Genomic DNA, 24464 nt, shown 5'->3' on the forward strand with positions numbered 1-24464 from the left:
CAAAATGTCTTTGTATGCTGAAACATTAGGATTTCCCTTCTCTGGAAGTAAGAGGTTACCACTGACCGTGGACTGTATAGCAGGGATGAAATTTCACAAACTCATTTATTGTAAAGGTGGCTTCCCATCACAGCATCACGTTTGAATTCACCGAACTCTTCAGAACGACCAATTTTTTTCAAAAAAGTTTATAAATGCAGACTTTGCGGCTAGGTGCTTGATTTTTATACACCTGTGGCAATGGGTCTGATTGAAGCACCTGAATTCAATAATTAAGAGGTATGTCCCGATACTTTTGTCCGTGTGACGCATATCCAACATAGGCTTACTGTGATGGTGAAAATATTGTAACCTTTAAGTGCTGCTTTCATATCAGCTTCATCTGATATGACATTTTCTTCTCTTCGATGTTACATTGGAACATTTGGAGAGCTTTAGAGATGGTGTTATAGAAATACATTTAAAGCTTTTTATTTAAAACTTTCCCATATCCACACGAACAGCAGGAGTGATGTGTGAAATGTATGATTTCTGTAGCTGAGAGGTCTTAAGAAAAGTGTTAGCAGCAGCAGTGGTCATCGCAGCGCGGTGTGGCTCCAAGAAACAAGTGTATGGTAATCCTAGGCCGTGACATCTCCTATTAGGATGTAATGTTTCCATCAATTAGTAAAGACATGAATATAGTTTCTGAAGAGCATCTCCTGTAACCAAGCAGGCGTCACCTTAGTTAATGGCCGTAACTCTACCCACCCCCTGTAAATGATGATATCGGGATAGATGAAGTTTCACCGCTCTGGTACTTTTGGTGTAATTAATTAGCTAGCAGACTCCAACACCAGCAGGAAGAACAGGCGAATTGTGCAAAGCGCTATGATATGAATTCACCAGGTACCAGGTAAGATGCCAAGAACATTATCGTGATTCATTTTTCATATTCATAAAAATGTGTTCCCTGCAAAGGTATTTTCTAGCATTGTTTGATTTATCAGTTTGTATTTTATGGATTTTACAATTATGAAAATGGTTAATTTAAATATGTATACTTATACCATCTGTAAAATCAGGAAATAATTGTAAAATAACAAGCATTTTTTTGTTTTACGTGAGCTATGTGTACCAATCCTGTCTCAAAATAAGAAATAATTACTTTTTGTATTTTAAGATTATTAATTTCCAGTGCAGACATTTTACAGATCAGTGTATTCAATAATACACCTTTAAGAAACAGAATGCAGGGATATCTCTTAAAATTACAAATAAATCATGCTTTTTTAACCTGTACATAAGCAGTTTAGAGATACACAATTTGGACAAAAGTTTTGGGACACCTGACCATTACACCAAAAGGGACTTTTATGACATCACATTCTAAATAAGATGGCTATAGGGTTAGTGATAAAATACCATATTGTATTTCTCTTTCAGAGCCTCGTCTTCCACAGTGAGTCTTTCTGATCTTCCCATGTGTCCTTTACTTAAACCGTACATGTCATCATACGAAGTAAGCAGGTTCATTCAGAAATGCCAAAAAGAGAGAGATGATGCATTTCGCAGAGAAGAATCTGCCAGAGATAAACTGAAGCATCTTGAAGCCACCACCAGAAGCCATGTTCAAGATCTGAAAAAACAGTTGAAAGAAGCGACCAGTGAAAGTAAAGGTTTGCACAGAACAGTGAAGAAATTACGCACGGAGCTGGGTCTCGAGGGCAATCCAAGGTTCAAAGGCAAGATGACCAAAGATATAATAAAAGAGCTGCATGAGAATGAGGATCAGTGCTCCCGTCTGCGAGAGGATAACAACATGCTCTCTGTGCAGCTCCGAGAACTGATCCCAATCATCGCTCAGTGCCAGAAGCAGAAGGCAGGTCTGCAGGAGCAAGTTCGGAGTTTAGAAGCTAAAGTACAGGATCTCCTCAAAGAAAATAACCGGGTATCCCAGAGCCTGCAAGAAAGCCAGAGAGAGAAAGAGGATTTGGAGAAAGTTAATTTAATGCTAAAGAAGTCCATGGAGGATGGCAGGAAAGTTACAAGCCGATCAGTACAGACCATCACATCCATCCCGGTAAACTTACAGAACAACTACAAGAGGAATTCTAGGGACACGTCCAGCTCAAGTGCATCCCAAGTTACCGTAGACAGAAAGAAGGTTTCATTGGTATCTAACAACACTTCACCCGTTACTGATGGTAGCATACAAAAAGCATATGGAATGGTGCGGGATCAGACATAATCTCTAGGGGAATTTTATTTGTTTCCTTAGTTCATATTAGATGCTGCTAATTATTTTTTGTGTATTTTTAAAACTTTGACCCCTACAGCATTTACCCCAAATATATATGGACCCTTGGAGCGGCCAGCTGCGAAGATTCAATTCTGCAACCCTAACAAAGGCAGAGGTATATACAGCCTATGTGCTTCTTTATGTACCAGTTGTAATTGGCAATAAATGCATCCTTGGTCCCGGATTGAGTAAAACAGTCTTAGACACATAAACTTTACCAAAATCACCATGTGCATCGGAACCAGGTCCGGTCTGGCGAACTGTCAGATTCCCGGTGGGCTCCTAGCTGAAATGGTATTTTGAGAGGCGAAATGTTTTGGACGAGTGTATTGATCTCTGTATAGATCTGTTGCATTCATTGTTTTTGCTAACTAGTACGTCTACTGCTCTAAAGTGTGTGTTGGTAATATTCCTTAATATATTAATTTTGCAGTTAGTTTTTATTTGAAGAGGATGAAAAATATTTTTGCAAAACAATAATTAAAGTACAAAAGTTTTGACAAGCCACGGTTTAAAAAAAAGTATATGAGCCTTTGGAAAGGTGCCGGTGAAATACACATCAAACACTAAATATGCTTTCTTCAGCCACATAAGTCACTGGTCAGATGCCATCTTTGGGGGCAAATTGTATTCAAGGGGCTTCACTTGCCCCTTGGCCTTTCATTGTGGGTTGTAATGGTAATCCTTCTTGAACTCTATGTATATTAAAATGATTTTCTCAAACCCACGCTAGGTCTCTTCATTATTGAGTTTAGAAATGATCCAGAGGAGCCTGGAGGCAAGCAGATGTTCTCTTAAATTCTTAAGTCGTGTTTAATTTGGTTTGCCAGGAAAAACCCCAGATGTGAATCCAGTTTCTATTTGTGTCCCACGAAAGATCAGAAGCTGACCCCGAGGTCGAAATCAGTGACAGAGCGTTACTTAAAGCCCCGTTTGCTCTTCCTCATTTTGAACTTGACACCAGCTTGAATCTAGTCTATGTTACATTGAACTAGACATGAACACCAGGATCGTAATATGTTCCCAACTGCTGTAACATTACTGTTGACAAATTGTATCACTCTACATTTATATATGTTTATAAAAGCATCAGTAACATCCAGAATAGGTTTTGTTTACATTGTTTTCTGGAACTTTACCCAGTATTTGTTTATCAACCCCTTGGACAATGAAAAGGCATTCAGGCCAATAATACTGACCACTGCCTCAAGCGTGCTGGATCCATTGGGTGTAGTACTTATAAAGGAGTATACATAAGTGCTTAATGTTAATAATGGTTACAATTAGTGTGGTTGACCTGATGATGTTCTGACAGAGGATCACAGAAATTGTAGAACGACACAGATCATCTGTTGCAGGCTTGATTGAGGTGGAGAAGACAAATTGGGCCAAATACTTCCGAGCGATCATTATCAGGTAACAACTAGAGAATGATCACATCTGGAGTTTGTTACTTAAATCCAGATCAGCGGTTACCATGATACGATTTAATGCTATTTTAATGCATATGATGGCCCTTGCAATGCGTTGATGGATTTTTATATGCATTGTTCACTAATAAGGCTGCATGGTACCCTGGAGTTTATGAAGAATAAAGGCTCCTCATCATAGAATACTTTCAGGAGACAATCGTCAAATTCAGCCATCATATTCACTTTAATGCATATGAAAGTGGTGAGTGTCCCTTTTGTTCGGATCCCAATACGAGCACTTCTCTGCTGTTACTCGTTTTATTTTTTCTTCTGAAGGCTTAATCCCATAAAAACAACACAAAAACCTCTAAGTAGTTTCAGTGTATATGGCAACAACCTATCAGCGCCTGCTCCTGCGTCACATTGGTTGGTACACCACGGCTTGAAAAGCTTTTCTAACCAATACACTTGTGTATTCACATCAGCAACGTTCTATTAATTGATAATGAGCTAAATAATGTATATTAAATCACTCCCAAGCTTTTGTTATTCACTTCACAACTTCCTTATCTTCATGTACAATTATTACGCCCAAATCATGAAACATGCTAACAGGTAATCGCATATATCACTGTGAGGACCCCTCACATTCCGACAGGCATTGCTTGGACAGCCCTTAGCAAAGCTCCCAGTTGTTACAATGCTGACAGGCAAAAGAAGGGTGCACTAGTGTCTGTAATGGCCAATGAACGTTTATTATCATTATTGTTTAAAGGCGGCCTATATATATATATACATACATTATACAAACATTCTGCAAGCACTGCACTCAGAGCATTTCTATGCTATTCCAGTATAACGTTTGTATTTGAATGGCATTAAAGACAGGCAGCACACGGGCAGCCCATGGGGCCTGTCTGTCAATCCTGGTCAGGCATGGTCAAGGCCAGCCTAGACGGAGGGGTCCTTCTTGTCATGCCGCGCTGGTTGTTTGAATGGTGAAGCGGTAAGAAGATGAATATGCTCCGGGAGATGCAGGTAATGGGGTGTCAGCTCCGCCACCCTTTCCCAAAGCGACTGTGGGGTGAGCCTCTCGCCGGGTGCACCTCGTTTTCCGAGGGGGGGGAAATATGTAAACACACTGTGTACCTCATGAGCCTCACTGCCAATCTGACACCTACAGATCATTAAAGTCTTAATCTGCTGCTACAGTTAGCTGCCTGTTTGTATTTAGTAACTAAAATGAGCCATGTCAATTGTACACCGCCGCAGATAGGGTGGCGATATCCAAATCAATAAATAAGATTGTAAATTACTATTAATCATATCCGTGTCAGTCTATGGGATGGAAGTTACCCCCCCAGCCTTATTTGTTAGCAGCAATGAATGTCAAATATATTTTTCAATATAAGTAAATATATAGTAACTTTTTGAATGCCGGCTGACATTGAATTAAAGGTCCCGTGATATATTGTGGTTTTAGCGATCAGCCCTGAGCCGTATTCTCCTTCTTTCAGTAATTGTTACTTTCTGTATATGTTGGCTCCCGTATGCCCGTGACCGTGTAGCTTTATTCTTCTCAACAGGGGAAACCAATCTTGTTGCAGGTACTGAAATGGCGATTAGCTGTGAGCTTTGCGTGGACCGTCCTGCTGCTGCCTGTGATCTGCATGGTTTTCATCACCCTAAGCAAGATACAACTCTTACATCCAATAGATTGGTTCACAGGTGAGCGATTCCAGGGCTTAAAATCATGTGAAACATAATCCGTTCTTTAACAACGATGCAAAATTATTACTGGTAATAAAAATCTTTACTCTAAGTGTTACAACTGGATTGACCTTTAATGTTTTTTCTTCTGATTTTACCATACAGCGTCCGTTGGTGAATTTAGGAGCCCTTACACATGTTTCTGCATTCTGTTACTTTGCGTAGTATTGGGGATTCACTGTATCTTCAATGTGGAGTTCTTCACAGGTGAGCCATGTTTTTGCTACATAGAACAATAACAATATGCTGTTAAAACATCTGTGAGAAAGTAAATTTTTAATAAAGCTATTATAACTAAATTATAATAGTTCTTGATACAGACATTTGCTCAATCGACGAAGTGTTCCGTCTCTGTCATCTTTATGTCTAATGCCACGATTCGAATTCAGAGCAAATAACATTACCGGTATTTGCTGGTTTTGGGTGTTTAATGGAGGATTTTTTGAAAATATTTTAATTGTGATTTAAAGGGCGATGATGTGAGGGTTTCAAAGGGATGAAACATGCAACCGTGAGTGGGCCATATTAAAACGATCTGTTTAAAATGTTTGAGTGGGGAGGAAGAATACGTTGCCATTAGCCTGTAACTGTAATAATAAAACAATATAAATGTTATATATATATATATATATATATATATATATATATATATATATATATATTTTTTTTTAACCACCTGACCCTCATTCCTTTTGTTTCTAGTGGTTCCTTTCATCCCCTGCTCTCGAATATCCCTTATTAGACAAATACTACTTCCACAGCGTGTTCTCCATTCCTTGATTCATGCTGCTATGGGGGTGATGGTCTTCTGGTGTTGTTCAGTCCTCTCAAATCGACACTTCTGGCTCCTGGTTGCTCCATGCACATCTGCGTCTAGGTAAGTGTATGTGTGCTCTGAGAGCATTGCGACGGTCAATAATGTCTTCCCCAGAGTCCCTCACTTTCCACAGCGTATAAAATATTTTTTCTTTGTCATTTTTAATAAATAGTTGTATGGTTATATTTTTAATGCCTTCGTATTAAGTTCCTGATTAAAATGAATTCTTAGAAATGAGAAAAAAATGCCATGGTTGCGTTATGATGTTACCCCTCTTACCTCCTCTACCTGCTGTGTGTTTGTATATGTAATGTATATATTTTGTTCTCCAGTCTGGATGAAAATGCGGTCCCATCAAGCTGTCTTAATGAGCATAACCTCTTCTTGTTGCTTGCTGGAGCGTTCCTTGGCTATAGCTACAGCCTGCTGTACTTTGTGCACAATATGAACTACGTTCCCTTCCCGCCTATACAGGTAATTATTACAGAGATGATCTGCTAATGAGAACAGTGCAGGAAACATCCCAAATTATTTAATGTTAAAGTCAATCAGTTCTGTTTGGTAGCTGCCTGCAATTTTCTCAATGGAAATCTTTTTTTCTCTCATGTCTGTGTTTATTACACAGAAATATAGAGCTGTGTTTTAACTGATTATAAAACATTACAGAGGGCTTTACTTTAAACCGGTACACGAAGTTAAATGACTCTATAGAATATTCTTACACATTGTGTTGCTACTTCACTTATCTTGGAATAAAGTGCAATATGGCAGTAAAAGGGAATTTGATTAATGGATTTTCCTAACTCTTTTCTTTTGAAGCAATTCAAGTATTTGCGGTTTAGACGGTGTCTACCCCTGCTTATAAAGCACAGCTGTATCCAGTCGCTGTATCTGGTTCGGAACTATGCTGTTGTATACTTTTTCCTTGGTAAGGTTTTGTTTTGAGTTTAATCCCACACTGATTTTAGGACCATACAGGGTATTAAAGTGCACATTATCTTCTAATTTCCCAATGTGTGTTAAAGGGCAGATACTTATTCCTTATTGTGTTTCCTAGTATAGGTTTCTATGCTAGCTTCTGTGCAAATTGCTGTGATTCAAAGCTGCTCCTTCATCAGTAGTTATGGACTACGCTGAGCATAGTGATAATTACAAAGTACTCGCAAACACAAATTAAAATGCATTTTAGCGCGTAAATGGACAAGCAATTCACTGAGATAATAACCTTTCTTTTTGTTTCAGGGTACATTCCGCGGTCATGGATTCTGTCGGTAATGAATTTGCAGATTGATGGGTAAATACGCTGATGGTTGATATAACTATATAAAAAAGTTAACGTTGCATTAGATTTTTCACTCTTAAATAGGCACTACCGTTCCCTTAACTGTTTTAGCCCCCGGGACACCACAACAAGTATTTTTCTAAAAGCAAGAGGGGACCCTGATGTTCCACAACATGAGATATGTACTTGACATGCTGGGCCTCCTCTGGTAGCCGCATCTCAGATACATTGTTGGCAATGAAAGAGTTAATGATTTTAGAAGAACAAGTCCATTTACTTACCTGCCTATGCAAGCAGCCATCTTCTGCTTGTTAGTCTGCAGCTGGCCAGTTTGACCATCACTGTGTGTGTGTGTGTGTGGGGGGGGGGTAGTTTAATGGCAATTTAAATTGATAAGATGGCTTTTAAAGGGGAACACAAAAAAAATCTACTTCAGCATTAAACAAAATAATAAATAATAATAATAACAACAAAAAAATTATTCTCATTTTGTTTCAATAAACATCCTTTATCTGCAGTTTACTACAGGCAGTATCTGGCTGCTTCTCTAGTAGACTGGACTGAGATAACAGCTAGAACGCATAGTGATGACAGCTGTCCGAATTCAATATATATTGAAAAACTATAACTGTCTTTAAAAAAAACCCAAAAAAAAACAAAAAACACACAATACTTTGGAAAACATGTTTAATCTGATAGTCTTTAAAAAAAAAATAAAAAAAAAATCAGTTTTCATTTTTAAGAATCCTCCCAATATTAACAATGTGTTACCACAGGGCCAAGCTCACTGTCAAAGAGATTAGCTTGGCCCTTCATTAGCCTTTGAGTTGGAATGTGCATGCGCCTCTGTAAATGGAAATGTAACAAAAGGGAAAAAAACATTTCTGTGACATGTTCTCCTGTGCAGGCAGCAGCCATCGCTTGATACTCTGAGAGGACTCTTGAATCTCTCGTTGTTTTACCAGACCTGGCTGGGTGCTACCTTTCTGCTCACCATGTGGCACATGGTGTGGCTTCTCTTCAGAATCCATGCAACGGAGGTCAGTATTAGCACCCAAGACTGATAAATACAGATAAGAATGAAAAGTGTGGACCTTCAATTTTAGTGATTTATAATTCCCACGATCCTCCACCAGCTACATGTCTACCTTTTGGGGTTATACTTTAGCTTTTCATATAATGCGGTGTAAGCTTAGGAAATTATCTTGCTTTAGCCTTTAAATACATTTTAATGAAGACATGCCCTTAATGATAACACAGATATACTACATTTTTGCTAGCTGATAAATGTAGGTTTTGGTACATGTTGCAGAAGGGTAGCTTATAAGCTTTCCTGTTCTCACAGGCTCAACTTTTTCCAGTGCAGTCTCTCTTTGTACAAGAAGAAGAACAATGTCTTACTAATGTATTAAACAGTAATGATCCTCTTCTCAAGGTATGTTTTGGTGTTTATTTACCGAGCTGACATTTTACACTTACCGGATGTAGCATTTTAACCTTGTTATTGTATGGCTTTGTTTTTCTGTACCCTACAGTACCTGGCCTTCCAGGACCTTGTTCTTCTTGCTCAGTATTCACCATCTAGAAGACAAGAAGTCTTCAGCCTTAGTCAGCCAGGTATGGAACTTCCAGAATGTTGTACAAATATGAGCTGGAAACAAATGCCTATTTTAGCAGAGAGCCTAGGTAGTAACTCCTACCTGAAACATCCTGAGCCTGTTTTTTAAAAGAAAAAAAAAGTTTGAAGGTAAAAGAAAATATTAGGAACACAGTTAGACAGCAGATGATTTGGATTTGTACATCTAAAGTAGGCAGTATCATTCTTGCCTATATACTTAGGATTCTTTCTTTTGTTTGTGACAGGGGGTCATCCATACAACTGGGCAGCAATCTCTAAGGAATGCTTGAGTTTGCTGAATAATTTGACTGCTAGGCTTGTTGCTCATCAAGAAGCTGCTGCGGAGAACGGGCGTACAAAGCTCCTTTCCACCACAGAGTCTCAGAAGTCGTTCAGTGGCTCAGGTACTTCTTTACACCAACAATCTGTTCCTCCGGTTACTCCACATACCACTAAATTAAATTTCCCATTCATATGCTTTCTCTTTGATTGCGGCTTTATTTTGGTGGTTTGAAGGTACATCCCTTGTTGAAGAATCTATTGGCCAGACACCAAGACTGAGTGTAATGTCTCGAACTGCCATCCCTTCACTGCTGAAGAGCACCTACACGCTTAAACAACTGGCCTCTGAAAGCCCTCTTGCATCTCCAGTGGCCAGTAGAGTTTCTGCCGACATTAATTCTCCATGGCATGGCTCCATCCAAAGCCCCCATGTGATGAGGAGAGGTGCAAAACTGTGGACACATAGTCCAGGTAAGAATTGCTAAATTCTTTTCATGTAGTTCATGTACATTTCTTTAAAGTCACATATGTGTTTGAAACCTTGGTTTACAGAAGCTGAATTTTGCTATTAGCCATTAAACCCCTACTGACCGGTTGATCTCTTGCCGTGATGTTTGCATTCAAAAGCTGTATGCAACACTTCACAATATATGTTTTAATTGCAATAGTTAAATCATTTAAAATAAACTGATGTGCCTTATATAGTATGTCTGCACTAGTTCTTCTACAATATAAATTAATGTAGATGATAAAAAAAATAGTATTTTGTAAAATGTAAACTCCCTTGATTCTCCTGTAATAGTATGGAGGAGTGAACCTTTTTTCTGATGTTTTTTTTTTTTATTATTATTTTTAGATTCCCATGTAAATGGGTCAGAGGTTGGTGATATTTCTCCTGCAACAAATCCAATACCTACACCTGTCAAAGACCAACAGAACTTGTTCTACACATGGTATCAGAAAAAACAAGAGCAGGTAAAGATTGTGCTGTTAAGAGTATGATCGTGTCCGTTTCTCTGCTTAGATATGAATGGTCTTTATATTTCTGCAGCATGTAAACAGCGCTTGTAGTCAATCACCCAACTTAAAATGCTAGAGAATATTTATCTCACAATATCAAACAATATTATTTCATAAAACTATATCTATTGGAAGCCATATACTGGCAGAATGTTTTTTTTTATTTTTATATCTCTGCTCTTGTGTTTAAAATAATTAAACATTTTAAGTTATTTTTTTTTTTTTTTTTTGTATTTTGTAGATGAAAACCTACCTGTCGAAGAGAGTTCTGATCACATATCTCTTTAGCAAGGTAACGGTAGTAACAATTCGCTATAAGCAGTCTAGTGGGGGAGAGTGAAAATGGTTAATTCGTTGGCATGTAGATGGGGCTCTAGAAGGAATGTATCATGCCTTCTCTCTCTCTTTATGATCTTTATTTCCATTATCAGCTCCCAGAAGCATCTAGTCAGGATGTGTTCGCTGATGCGCAGATACATATATGGGCCCTGGAAGGTGAGTATGTGGAACTTCAAGCACCGGTTCAGTGAGATAGCAGAGATTGGGAAATAAGCTAGTTATTTTCTGCACTGACCTTTTTCAAGACAACTTTCTTTATTTGTACCAGATAAATCTCAGTACGAACATTAAAAAAAAAAAATTAATGGACAAGGAAATATACAACATATACTGGGTTACTCACTCAATCGAATGTGGATTCATGTTCATAACGATAATGATGCTACGTGTGGCTTCCATTAAATATATATGTATATATACATATTTAGATGTTAATATATTTACAAACTTTTATTTAGTCTTTAATGTTTTGTGGAAGCTTTGGTTACAAAGTTTAAATTCAGCACAGCAGGTGAAATGGCACCTTTTATTTTATTGTACATAATAAAGTGCTATTTATAATATTGGTTATGATTAGCTACATGTGAGATTTTGGTCATGCTTATCCTCCATAATCCAAAAGAATCTGTGGAATGATAAATATACTTTTTGGGGTTTTATTGAGATGGGGTACCCTATGCTTTTTAGTAATGACCCAAAAATGTTTTTCAGGGTTATCTCACCTGGTTGCAGCCTCTTTTTCGGAAGACAGAATGGGGGTGGTGCAGACCTCTCTTTCTGCCATACTTGGAACCTTCATGTCTTTGCAAGAGGTAGGTCACAAAAAGCAGCAGGGAGCCTTTTTTCTGTGCAGCTACTTTATTATTGTTCTATAAATCCTTTCTAGGCTGTGGAAAAGCATTTTAAACTCCCGCACGCTTCCAGCAAACCTGCCAAGATTAAAGAGACTTTGGTGGATTCGTCGTACAAGACGCTGAGGTTTGCTCTTCGTGCTGCTCTGAGAACTGCAATCTACAGAATAACCACAACGTTTGGGGAACATTTGCAGTAAGTGTGTTCCTGCGGGCCGTCTACTGACCATTAATACGATATAATCCAAATAAACTCCGCTGCCATCTATCCCTCTGTCTGTAAATAAAGGTCTTTGGAATCACCAATCTGTCCCAGTTAGGATTTCTAATGTTTATGAAACTAAGTCATTTTTCTCTTGATTCTGCTCTCTGTGTCAGTTTACGTTTACCATTTGCATTATGTGGGATTAAACACAAAAGAATACAGATCTTGTCTATTATATCTACCACCTTACTTGCTCTTTATAATTTTGTAGCCTAGGTCCTCCATTATTATAGTGTTTGTTGTCATGTCTGTTTTCTTTGAAGTGTAGTTTGACTATTTTTTCACAAGTTTGTTGGACGTTGAATCTCATATCGTTGTGCATTAAGGGCCAATGGTGGTGAGCGTTTTCTCCAAGAATTAGTCCTACATGATGTGTCTGAAACCGGAGTTTGAATTCTAGTCACAAAACTAAATGCTGTGTCATCTGTTCCCTTTTCTCTCTAGTGCTGTCCCAGTGTCCTCGGAGCACAGAAGAAAGCTGCAGCAATTCCTTGACTTCAATGAATGAAACTGTAACCCAAATCTGACACTGACACTTCCCTTCGTGGAGAGGATTTATGACCTATGTGAAATGGTTAAGAGAAAAAACACTTATAAACACAAACCTAAAAATACATTAAATGGAACGTTTGTGAAAGATAATTTATTGGACAATATTTGGTATAACTTTTTTTTTTTTGGAATTGCTCCCTCGTTACCTGTTGAGAGGAATTAATATTTTTGTACATTTATCTTTCATTTTTCTCCTGACTATATTTTGTATATGTATCTGTTTTTAATCAGTGCAATAGGTTGTTCCACAATATTAAAGGTAAAAGCAGAGTGTAAATTCCTGAAGGAACACGCTAGCCTTATTTTCATGGGAATGTGCAGGTATTCTTTTGTTGTTGGTGGTGTTCTGCCTCATTGGAACCAACCCCGATAACTCTACCGTGATACTCCGCAGATCTCCCAACAGTGCGAGTAGATACAACCAGGGGAGGACTTAGTCTCATTTTGTATCCAATAACTAAAGAATGTATATGTGTTTCAATCTGCATGCAGTAAAATGCATTACAGTCCATTAAAAATGACCTCAAACCTCCATTAAAAATATTTGCCTACTAGACTGTTCCTTTTAACAAAGATGTCTGAATTGCTTTTGATAAGAGCATCTGTATTTAGTTGGGATGGTTACAGGTAAGAACATTTAACTCCACCGGCAACACTATATAATACATATAGATTTTGATCTGTAGTTGTCATGACAGAATACAATAAAGAATGAGTAAACTGATAATAGAGGGTTATACCTCCTGTAATGGCATTCAATAGACATTGGTTAGTATGTAAAGTGTTACCACATGGAATGTGTAAGGATATAAATATTGATATTAATCCAGAGCGTACTAAGAAAATCTGAGTACTTTTGAAATATAAAGTGCCCCTAAAACAAAGTAATAGCTGCAAGAATACATTTTCATTGTGTTTCACAGGAAATCCTGTAAGAGAAAAAAAACGTACAAATTGACTCCACACAAGACATGGAATTAGACTAATAAAGATGTCATTTTTAAAGCTCTGTGATACGTGGCCTTATTTTTCATAAACTGTATTTTAATGTTATGACTTGTACAAAAAAAAGTAAAGATTCCATTGCTTGCTATGGTTTACACTGCGCAGGTTATATGTTCATTTAGATAGTCATAAGTAGCAATCTTGTGTTTTTAGGGAAATCATTTAAAACTTTTTAAAAAGGATGTTTTGAATACAATAAAGGAAAATGTTTCATTTTATGCTGGGAAGGATAGCGACACAGAGCTTATTTTCTGTTGTGGCTGCAATGCCGTTTGGTGTCAGCAGGTGGCGCACACAGCATGGGTACCACAGGTGAGAAACAGAATTTGACAGCACGTCTAGTCTGTCTGTTTTCCCCGATGTAAATACACAGACCTTAATCAGTCCTTACCATTATCTCGTCTCAGATTCAGGATAGCTTTATGCCTATTCTATGCCTTTTCAAATTCCCTAATTGTATTGTCCTCTACCACTGCTGCTGGGAGGCTGTTCCACTTATTTGCCACTATTTCAGCAAAGTAAAACTTCCTTACATTATAAGACAAGGTGTTCGTGTCCTTGATTCCTTTACAGTCGTCTCTACTATTATGTAGGCTGTCAGTCCTTAATTTAGTGAAGGATGGAATACAGTGTCCATGTTCAGTGCTGATATAGTTCAGGTATTTCTGTTTCATGTGAGGTAGGATGGTGAGACCCTCGTTTAGAAAAAGCCCCTGGAGCATATAACACTGAACTTTTCAGCAGAGCATCTTCATTGCCAGGCAAGCGGTGGGTAAAAGCCCTGTAACGTTTGATAAGTTATTTTCTAACTCTTTGGAACGTGGTTTCGGATTTACAGTTAATGCAATCTGCCTGAAGAGCACAAATCTGTAGATGGAACACTGATGTAGTAAGTGATGCGGGATGGAGGTGAATGAAGCGCAGCAGCGATGCCAGGAGGAATGGCTTTTTACTAACCCTTTAAAGAGATCTGATCTAAGTTAATCTCAGGATGTCCATGAAGTTGGTGCCGCTGCCATTGTAGGGCCACAGAGGAGTGGTGGGACCCTGTTCTTCTGTGGCCATGCTCCTCGAAGTGATATTTCGCTCCCTTTAATGTAAAACCAAGGCAGGGCCAGATCTTTGGGGAAGCTGAATCCCAACCCAAATCTCCCACTAAGAAAATGTCTTCGTGGACCTGGCCATTTTCAGTGAGTGCGAGTTCTGTGAGTAAAATCTCAATGCAACGTACAGGAGAAAAGCAAAAGACGAAGTGCCATTAAGGCCCCGCGAGCTGTCATACCACTGCGAGCTGTCATAGGCCAGACCAGCGTCCATCTATTCATGATGGTCTTACCAGCCCAACCAATGTGCCCAAAACTACGAGAGCGGGGAGCGCCTAACCTGGGGGCCATAAGACAACCTCGGGCTTCCCTGCAGCCTCAGCCTTCTCCTCACTCGCGGGTACCTGCTCAGTCTTAGCCAGAGAGGTGAAATTATTATTATAGTGTCAAATGAAAGCTCAATGGCCACTTAAACGGCAAGGGGAGTCAAACCTTTATACACTGCAGGGGGTCTCTCCGATTCTCATGAAACACTGGACCTTCAGAACTTTTACATAGGCAGGGAGACTTAGCCTCTCACCCCGTGCAGTCACATTTGTATAATTTATAAATATATATTATTATTTATTGTTTTATATAGCACCATCAAATCCATAGCGCTGTACAATGGGTAGACAGGACACAACAAGAAGAATGTAACAAAAATTTGACTAACAGAGACAACAGGTGAGGACCGCCCTGAGCAAACAAGCTTACAATATATATAATATGTATCTATCTATCTATATATATATGTAGACACTCTGTATGTAGTTATTTTAGGTATTTTGAGACGTTCATGATGTAAGAAGTACTGTACTATGGAGTCCCGCACACACATGAGTTGGGGTTGTGTTGTGCTGGGTGTGTTGTAGCCGGGGGTGTGTATATGACACTAATGGTGAAGAAGGACCTCCTTCATGCATTCGCTCCCTCCTTCCACAGACCCAGCTGCTTACACATGTGTCGTGCCCTCAATGTTAGCACAAAGTGTCACTCGCAGCTCTCTCCAGAGGAATGGAAATTGTCAGCTTCAGAGACAACTGTCAGCCCGCGACAGCCTGACCCGCCTCGGAGGACACCTGGAATGAAGCGCTCTTCAGCATCACAGAGCAGCATGAAGGGTATGTACCGCAGCCTGGACACTCCTGCCGTGGGTTTATGTCCGTTTATATCAGGTATATATTCTTTTTGCTACCAAAGTATACGTAGTAACCTTCATTGGAGAACAAGGCATCGTATTAATTCATTTTCCGTCTATAACTGCTTTAATGTTTTGCGTTGTTGACATCATTCTTATCGGTACTTCTTATTTATAATGCAATCTCATATCTTGGCTATTCATTCATAGACAAAACTCATATCCAAAGCCTCTCACCCGAGAGGGCCTTATCCGGTCGATTGCGCTCAATATTTTATGTTTTCTCTGCGTAACCATTTGTGCCGCATATTTCTTCCTTCAAATGTCATTAAGTAATCACTAATAAGAACTGAGTTTATATAAGAAACACTCATTATTCCAATGAGTTTCTGATGAACCTGTTTTTTAAATCCTAATTTTAGTGGAATTTCCCCTTTTTTTGCTTATCCATTATGCATTCGTTGTATGGCGACTTTTCTCGTTTCTGAGTTGACAATATAGATGCGATGGTAGCAGTCCAGACCTTTAATGTAAAGTGTTGGTTGTGCAACATTGCTTTTTGTGAAATCACATGGATACAATCAGTAACGACTGCATTTTAACTGATCGTAAACTGATTATTTGATTTTTAGTTCATCGGAATCTTGTACCAACACACAGCTGGTCAATTATATTTAAATGTAAAATTGTACAGGGTGGTAGTTAAGTAGGACAGCCTTCCAGCAGAAGTGGTAGAGGCTAATACAGTGAAGGAATTTAATCATAGGATATGCGTAAGGCTATCTTGAATCTAAGACGAGACTGAGGGACGATTAAGGTCTGAGTCTCTACATCAGGAAAAACAGGCAGCCTTATCTGACAACAAATCCTATGGATTTATGGTATATCGGTATACAATGTAAACGCTGATATATATTTTTAAATATCTCATATTATTATATTTAATTTATATAGCACCAACAATTTGCGCAGCGATAAATACAATACATATGTATTTGTAAGATTTAGTATGATTTTGAGCTCCGCCGCATCCTAAAAAAAATGTGAATTTACGAAGCTGGTACATTTTGGTCAAAGAGCCATCTTGTTGCTCAAATGGTAATTCATGAAAGGAGTCCGTCACGTCTCATTTAGATTTTATTTTCTACTGGTGACGTGTACGGAGGAAAGCGAGTTTATTTGATTGTAAAACTGTTTATTTACACTATGAGGTAACCGGGGCCAGCGGTCTCATGAGAGTCCCGGTACTCGCGCAGTCTATTCTATAAGTACTAGGAGCCGCTAGACCGGGCGACACCGTAGGGTTAAAAGCTGACGTTACCTGTGATTAGCAGATAAATGTTAATTAACCGGTACGTACCAACAAATAAAAAATAACAGCAAAAAAAGAAAGAAAAAAAAAAGAAATTTTTTTTGATTAATACCTTAAATGGTTAATGTTCCTTCACAAATAATTTTTTGTATTGTTTGTGGGAATTTATTAAAAAAGATTTTTCCCCCTGTTTTTAAGACGCATAAATGAGTTGGAAAATAACATTTTTTGGAAACACTGAAATGTTTACATTGTGTATAGTGTTTAGTGTTTCTATTTGTTTGTCTCGTTTCATGTTTCACTTTTTTAGTAAAACAATAAAGAAAAAGACCATTTAGCATGAAGGAAATGGTTCCAGATTATAAATTCCAGCTTCAGACTTGACCGCATATTAACCCTTAAAAAAATAGCAACAGATCGTATAGCTTTACTGCACTATATAGTATGGTATAGGAGATCCCTTATGTGATCTCCCCGCTTTGTATTTTTTTCTCTGTATTTAACACCCCGTATATGTTCAATGTAAACACGGCCCTGAATTATGCTGCTTTTTGCACATTTTTTCTATTCTGTTCCCAACTAAAGATCTTAGAATTTTTTTTTATTAATATTTTTTTACTTTGCACACGGAACAGGTGTCTGAACTCCAAATCGCTTGACATATATACCTAATATTTTATATGATTCATGTATTCATATTACCAGATAAGCAGGAATGTTCTTGACATTCACATTTTTATTATTTTTGGGAAAAAATTGGACAAAATGAATTTAAAAAAAATGCTTAGAACAGAAAAAAAGTGCATTTTCAAAGAAACCATCTCTGAGAAATATATGAAATTAGAAAATATGAATTGAAATATTCCATGTTCAGAAACATGAAAATAATGATTTTATGTTTGTTTGAAAGAAGAACCAGACAGAACTTTACATTAATCGTTAGAATGTTGAAATAGTCGATTTTTTTAGCTGTTTGTAGCAATATCTTTTGGAATTACGGCTGTGGAGCTCATACAAATAACTCTCTCCCGTACCCTAATCCCTTATGGTTTTATAAACAAGTATATCAAATAGTTATAAAGAAATACTAATATTAATAAGTACACAAAAAGCCAGTCATTGGACGTGGCTCGGGATAAAGCCAGTCTGGAGTCCAGCCAGTCCCTTTCCTCTGCTTTTCCAGGCTGCTCATGAAGCTAGCCGGACCCCCTCTCAGGAGGTATCCCAGGGGTACCTAAACATTTAAAAGGGTTGTTTTTTTATTTTTTTATGTACCGCTGATTCTTGTAAAATTCTCATCACCGCTATTTTCTCTTTAAGTAACCTTTATAGTTTTAACCAGAAAAATATTATTTATTCCAACTCTATGACCGAACAGCTGCTTCTCTCTAAGTCGTTTAAAATAAAAAAAAAATAAAAAAATTAAATAAAATCGAATCGCTACCCTTTAGGAACTTCAGAGCTCTGGAAAAGGGTAAATACAAGCAGCGCTATGGAGATGGCAGTAAAATAGACTGAATAGAAGAAGCTGAATGAAAGTCTGGAGTCTATATGATGCTGAAGTTTTATAGGTTATGGACGATGGTTTCACATTAAGGGACTCCGTCAATGGCACATTAGTGTTAGAGGAAGGAAAGATAAGAATTCGGTATTAGAGAGACTGGGTTTTAGGAACCGGGCGGTCGCCCATTTAGAAATAGAGGCGTTATTAAAGAAGCAAGGAGCGAGATAGATCTGTGTGCCATCAGCATGCAGGTATTTCTGTAAGCCAAACGAGGATATTAGTTAGCCAAAGAGGAGTACCGCCGGCGGGATTAGGACTCTAACACATGTTTTCTTTTTACTTTTTTTTGTCTTGATTTTAAACTTAGAGCCATAAATCATTGTCTGTAAACTCAGCGCTTCGCTTTACGGTTTTGTAATCACAGAAGCAATCGCTGAGATACGTCAAAAGTGATAACGTGGCTAATGTGAGAATCCAGACATCCAGTAAGCCCTCTTCACTAATTTATAGCCGCTTCTAAGGAGACAGACTCCTGCAGACGTAAAATAAGAAGCGATATTCAAAAGTCTAAAACTTTATTTATAGAATGGTTTACTCAAAACAGTAATCGATACGCTTTTTTTGTAGGAAATTTTGAATGTCATGTTTTTACTGGCGGCCTCTCTGACGATATTTCCATGAAAAATCCCCCACCTATTTGAAATCCCTATAGTTGTCTGTTTATAAAATAATAGTATATTATATTTATATGTGCATTTTAAAAGCAGTTTGATGAAAATGGAAACTGGCTACAATGTATTGTTTCAGATAACGCATAATAAATTGGATGTTTTCTTTTTATATAATGTGTTAATTAAAAAGAAATGTGTCAAAATAGAAAAAAGTAAGATGTGCTGTGTCAGCACTAATTAATACATATATATACTTCATCCTTATGTGGTCTTCACTCCCAATGTGGGTTGATAATAAATCCAAAGAGTCCGAGTATCCAAAACTCCCCAACATAACACGTTCGTCTTACCTGCGGGCTTCCTCAAGGTGTGTGGGGATGAAAGGAGGTTTCCAGCATGTATTTGGTCCTCTGGTATCAGCGAGAATTGCGGTAAAATCAGAATTTCTGTTTTATAGTCTTTGGATATTGGTGGCATCACCGATATTGTGTTAAGGAAGTCCCTCAAGGTGCACAGCTAGACCCCATAACAGCTGAGGAATATTATAAAAATGATTCTTATTGCATATGTAATAAAAATCCCAAAATGAAAAAATATAAAATTAACATTTCACATAAACAAGCATTCTAAAACACTAGTATTAAATAAAATGATGCTTAAAAAAGGGAAATATTATATTAGTACATATACTAAAAAAACAACATTTATTTTGATAATGAGAATAGTGCCTTTAATAATAACGGATAACAGCATATACTACAACTTCATCTGCCTTTCTATGTTCTTTTCACATTATCCAGTAGAGTCATTTGTTTAATTCATTTTTCTAAATTCATTTTTCATAACGGTTCAGCATTTTTATGTGTTTTAATAAAACATTTGCCGTTTTATTACCCATGCCCAAATGACATCAGGTAAGGTAAGCGTGTGTTGTGGCCCTGCATAATGCATAATGAAAGTGATGTGAATTTCAAGAAATATAACATTAACTATGCATTATGCAGGGGCCCGGTGAAGCTGGTTGGGGCTGGGTGGAACCTTTTAGGTATCCTGCAAACTCCCACAACTCTCAGATTAATAAATTCAGAATTTAAACCTAGTATTCCCTGTCCGGATTAATGATGTGCTTGTTGGTAGGGGTTTTCCAGCACATTTGGATCATATAGATTTGCAATATACTGTAATAGGCTCACAAGTTGTCAGCAGAAGAAGATTGGGGGCCCGCTGTCCTCTGTGGCCCTATGTGGAGATTGGCACCATCATCATCTTCACAGAAGTAGTTAAAACACGATACATCTGGCTCTTAACCTAAATCACATCAGTATTACTTTAAATATAATCACAGCTTTTTTTTTTTAAGAATTTTCTTTTTAATTAATAATACTTTTTTTGCATTGGAATGCCGGAGATTTCGGTTCTGTACTTCATTTCAGTTTGAAGTTTCAAAAAAAAATTGAGATCAGAATTTATTTACATTTTAAAAAAGCTGACCTAATGCCAAAGATGTAGATTTCCCACTAAAAAAAATCTTCAAATTAAACCAAAACTGTTGTTTTTTGCACACTAGTATGTTAAGCAAATAAACCCCTTTTTCATTTTTTTATGACATAACCCAGTGCCTACTTTTTGTCACCTGACAATTAAATATACATGTTACATGATTAAAGGATTATTATTTGAGAAGGGCTTAGGTACCCAAAAGTATTGCATTTAGTTAAAAGTGTTAAATTCAGCAGAGTAAGTGGAACAGCGCCTTTAAAGGCTATATCCTTATTGCATAATTTTTCAGTGATGTCACTGGTTTATGGTTTTGCTCCAGTTGTCTTAATGTTAATATGTTTTTACTAGGAATGTCCGGATAGGTTGTTTATACCGAGCACTCGGTTTTAGTGAATAAAAACACAGGGGCTGAAACTAGAAAGCTGAGTCCAGGATGAGCCCGAGCACTCGTTATGGTCTGGCTCTTTACATCAGGGAAAACACGCAGACTAGATGGGCCAAATGTCTCTATGTAATGAAGCTTGTCATTTACCATACAGTTTTGTGCTTGATCCCATGAAAATGTATCCATCATCTTTAAAAATATATTATTTCCTTGCATTATAAGTAACTATATGTATTTCCTGATCGCCTGATTCATCGCTGTGGGCATCATCCCTTTGGAAAACGAGGTGAAAAACACGGATATCCATCAACACTTTGGGGCTTATTCACTAAAGGGAGAGAGGTATTTCAGCTCCTTGACTTCACTGTTCATTAGGAAGGTCCAACCCTAGTGAGCTTCTGCTGCAGGAAGAGCTTGGCTGGCCCTGTATAATGTATAGGCAAACCAGTGAGATTTCTACCCCCCTTTTGACGTATGCATTATGCAGGGCCAGCTCAGCCTTTTTCCAGAGAAACTTGCCAGTGTTGGCCCTTTATAATGACTAGAGAATGAGTTGAAACCCTCCTGACTACTCTCGCTTTAGTGAATAAATCCTCTTGTCCCGTATACCTCTCCTTACATCTAGATTATGAACCCGGTGCGCCCGTGTAGCAGTCAAATATGTTCCAGGGTCCGAACACTGAATGGATCAAGATCTAATTCAGTTTGTGATAAAATGTTTTCAATTATCATCGCACTCATCGCAACAGGGAAGACTCACTGGCATCAGAACGTACAGCAAAGAGAATTACTGGATTCTTAACCTCCGTGACACTTTTATTGGAAGATTGGGACACGGGATTCCGACATCAGATGTAGACTAGAAGCCGTTGTGGATTAACAGGTGGCTGGTGGGCTCGGCATTTGTTTGATCATGGCCTATGGATCATGGCGCATGGATCAGCGCTGCGCACGGTGAAATTGGTTTGGTACACGATTGATTGTGTGCATTTGAAAAATGTTGGAATGCAGAAGATAATACCTGGAGTTCCCGTTCCGAGGCTGCTTCGGTCAGAGGCCACACGTGGTTTGATTTTCCCATGGAAGATATAATGTTTTCAAGGCACATTCGTGACACCGGGCCCGCTTATTGCCTCGTACTTCTGCGCGTGAAGTTAATGCAGAACGACAGGCAATATTCATGAGGCATGTGCTCTTGATTAGATCATTTGGGACATTAAAAGCTGATAAAAGGGGTATATTTTACAAAAGGCGGATTGGAAAGAGTACAAGGCAGCACTCAGAGAGAAGCCGGAGCAATTTGTAGAACAAAAAGAAAACACTAGAGATTGGGAATATCGTTCTGGCGCCGATGGAATATTATGCGAAAGATTTTTCTTTAATGTTGTTGCCGTTAGACACATTCTGCATTTCTGTCCGACTTTAAATGCAGATTTAGGTTCGTTAACTAAAGTATCGTAGCGTGAATTATTTGCATATGTATTGGTGAATGTTAGGTGTGCCTATGGACAATGTTTCACTCCTTAAAGTGACACTCCAGCCATCATCTGCATACGATGACAGTGTGGCCCCTTTACATTTTCATGGTGTCCCCTAGGGGTGATCCCCCTGAACCCCCAATATGTGTTTGCCTTTCCCCTCCCCCGCTATTTTCCATGCAGATACTGAACATATCTCCACGCATGTGATATACTTACAAGACAGGGGGGTCTGCGCAAGAAACGATCTCATTGATTTCAATAAGAGATCTCTCCTGCTGCTGATTGGCTGCTTCAAGCGCATTTTATATTACAGTATATATAATTTTATTTTTTAATTGAATTTCTTTTCGTTTAAATTGAACCGGCAGTGTCTCGACGACGCCTGGTTATAAAAGCCTTTTCTTGCTGCCACGTTATGTGCTGAGCCCAGCCACTAAGCATAAGGCGCTAGGCATTGGTTTAAAGTTGCTTTTCCACCTACTTCAGTGTATTTAAAGCTCTTATATCTAATTTCGGCATTAGAAATATCTTTCCTAACACCGCTGAGTGTCCAGATCCTTCCCAGAAATATAATAATAATGTAAAAATTTACTTCATTCATAATTCATAATTTTTTAGGAAATATTTAATTGTCTTTTTATGCTAAAGCAAACACTGATAGGCTCATGCTATAAAAAATTACATTAAAAAGCTTTTCTGTGCTGTTTTTATGTGATTATACCTTCAGAGGGAAGAGTAAAATGACACACGCAAGCAAATAAGTGTAATACCGGAGAACATAATTCATGTTTTGTCTGATCGGAACAGCACCTTTCTGAAGCATGTGCAATGAACCAACTGGACTGACGTAGTTCATTAGGAAGCCATGACATCAGGAGGAGAATATAAAAATGCACAAATAGAGTTTAGTGGCCTCTGGCCTTAAAGGACCAGCACCGCTTATTCATCCCCAGTCCGGCCCTGTATTTATGTACATATTGTGAAACTACAATCAAGTCAGTGAAGAAGGCTGATTGCTTTAGGCGCTGCACGCTCTATGTATTGGAAGCATTTGCAAAGATTTAAATGAGACTGCATAAAATTATACGCGCTCGTGTCACAGTTCTGATGAATCAGCTGTTTGTAATGTTTCTCTCTTAGATTTCTTCATTAATGTAGAGAATTCTTAACTCACTCATCACCTTAATTAACTGCATGAGAAGATGTGTAAATCAGGCTCATCAGACACTGATGAGTATCCGTCTGAACCATATGTGTTACTTTGTAGCTGGAATGTAAGCCTTCTTACTTTTGCCCTCTACACTTAATTCATTCTGTAACTTATCTTCCTTGCTGGGTTTGTTAGCACAAGAAGTTAGCAGAATGGCAGCCTTCATAAAGTGAGAGTTGTTGTGTATGGCGGAGCACCCTGAGTTGCTCTGAACCTGTTTACTACACTGGTTTGCTACATGAATAAAGATGCCAGAACGCTTGCCTATTATTACCAGTGTGTCCCAAACCCCATCCTGCGTTATAGCAGATTACTAAAAGAGGGCACTGAATGGCTAAATGAGGTTGTACCTATGATACAGAGAATTCGGTTTCCCGAACACAGGAAGCGTCATATCACCATTACCTCCCTACTATTTCATTCATCGGAATGGGAGCAACCTGCTGTTTCCATCTTGTTCTTTTATATCCCACGTTTGCCCCTTAGGACGACCTAAGGAGCGACATAAGGAGCCAAGCAAGAGAGCGTTTTTGATGCTAGTTTCTATGAAATTCTATGAAGGCAGAGGGGAGCTGTGAAAATCATAGGCCATAGGAGAATTGACAGCCCTTTGGCCCAAGATCATAGTCTTTGTCCTTCAATATGACAGCCACCCATTCTGTCCGACTTCAGCTTCTTCCTTCT

General features: G+C 38.3%; 2 protein-coding genes across 2 annotated transcripts in view; both read left to right on the forward strand.

The window, feature by feature from the left end:
* The first annotated feature begins 4567 nt into the window (after window positions 1-4567).
* NDC1 (NDC1 transmembrane nucleoporin) lies at window positions 4568-12769 on the forward strand. The gene is made up of 18 exons (XM_053469255.1): window positions 4568-4731; window positions 5301-5421; window positions 5569-5670; window positions 6166-6340; window positions 6613-6754; window positions 7100-7208; window positions 7523-7574; window positions 8470-8602; window positions 8908-8997; window positions 9098-9179; window positions 9426-9584; window positions 9697-9933; window positions 10319-10437; window positions 10724-10774; window positions 10914-10977; window positions 11533-11633; window positions 11708-11868; window positions 12382-12769. The coding sequence occupies exons 1-18, from the start codon at window positions 4708-4710 to the stop codon at window positions 12443-12445; spliced, it is 1986 nt and encodes a 661-aa protein (XP_053325230.1). The 5' UTR covers window positions 4568-4707; the 3' UTR covers window positions 12446-12769.
* A 2786-nt stretch (window positions 12770-15555) lies between these two features.
* GLIS1 (GLIS family zinc finger 1) overlaps window positions 15556-24464 on the forward strand; it is a 44035-nt gene continuing 35126 nt past the window's right edge. The window contains exon 1 of the mRNA XM_053469579.1: window positions 15556-15700. Within this exon, the coding sequence (XP_053325554.1) occupies window positions 15664-15700 (37 nt within the window). The 5' untranslated portion in view covers window positions 15556-15663. The remainder of the gene's footprint in view (window positions 15701-24464) is intronic.

The sequence above is a fragment of the Spea bombifrons genome, chromosome 6 (genome assembly GCF_027358695.1).
Source record: "Spea bombifrons isolate aSpeBom1 chromosome 6, aSpeBom1.2.pri, whole genome shotgun sequence".
In the NCBI taxonomy this organism is placed as follows: Eukaryota; Metazoa; Chordata; class Amphibia; order Anura; family Pelobatidae; genus Spea; species Spea bombifrons.

Coding starts and splice junctions, on each gene's coding strand:
- NDC1 (XM_053469255.1), top strand. CDS start 4,708: ATGAATATGCTCCGGGAGATGCAG. Junction 10,438..10,723: donor ATCAGAAAAAACAAGAGCAG/GTAAAGATTGTG, acceptor TGTATTTTGTAG/ATGAAAACCTACCTGTCGAA. Junction 10,978..11,532: donor ACATATATGGGCCCTGGAAG/GTGAGTATGTGG, acceptor AATGTTTTTCAG/GGTTATCTCACCTGGTTGCA.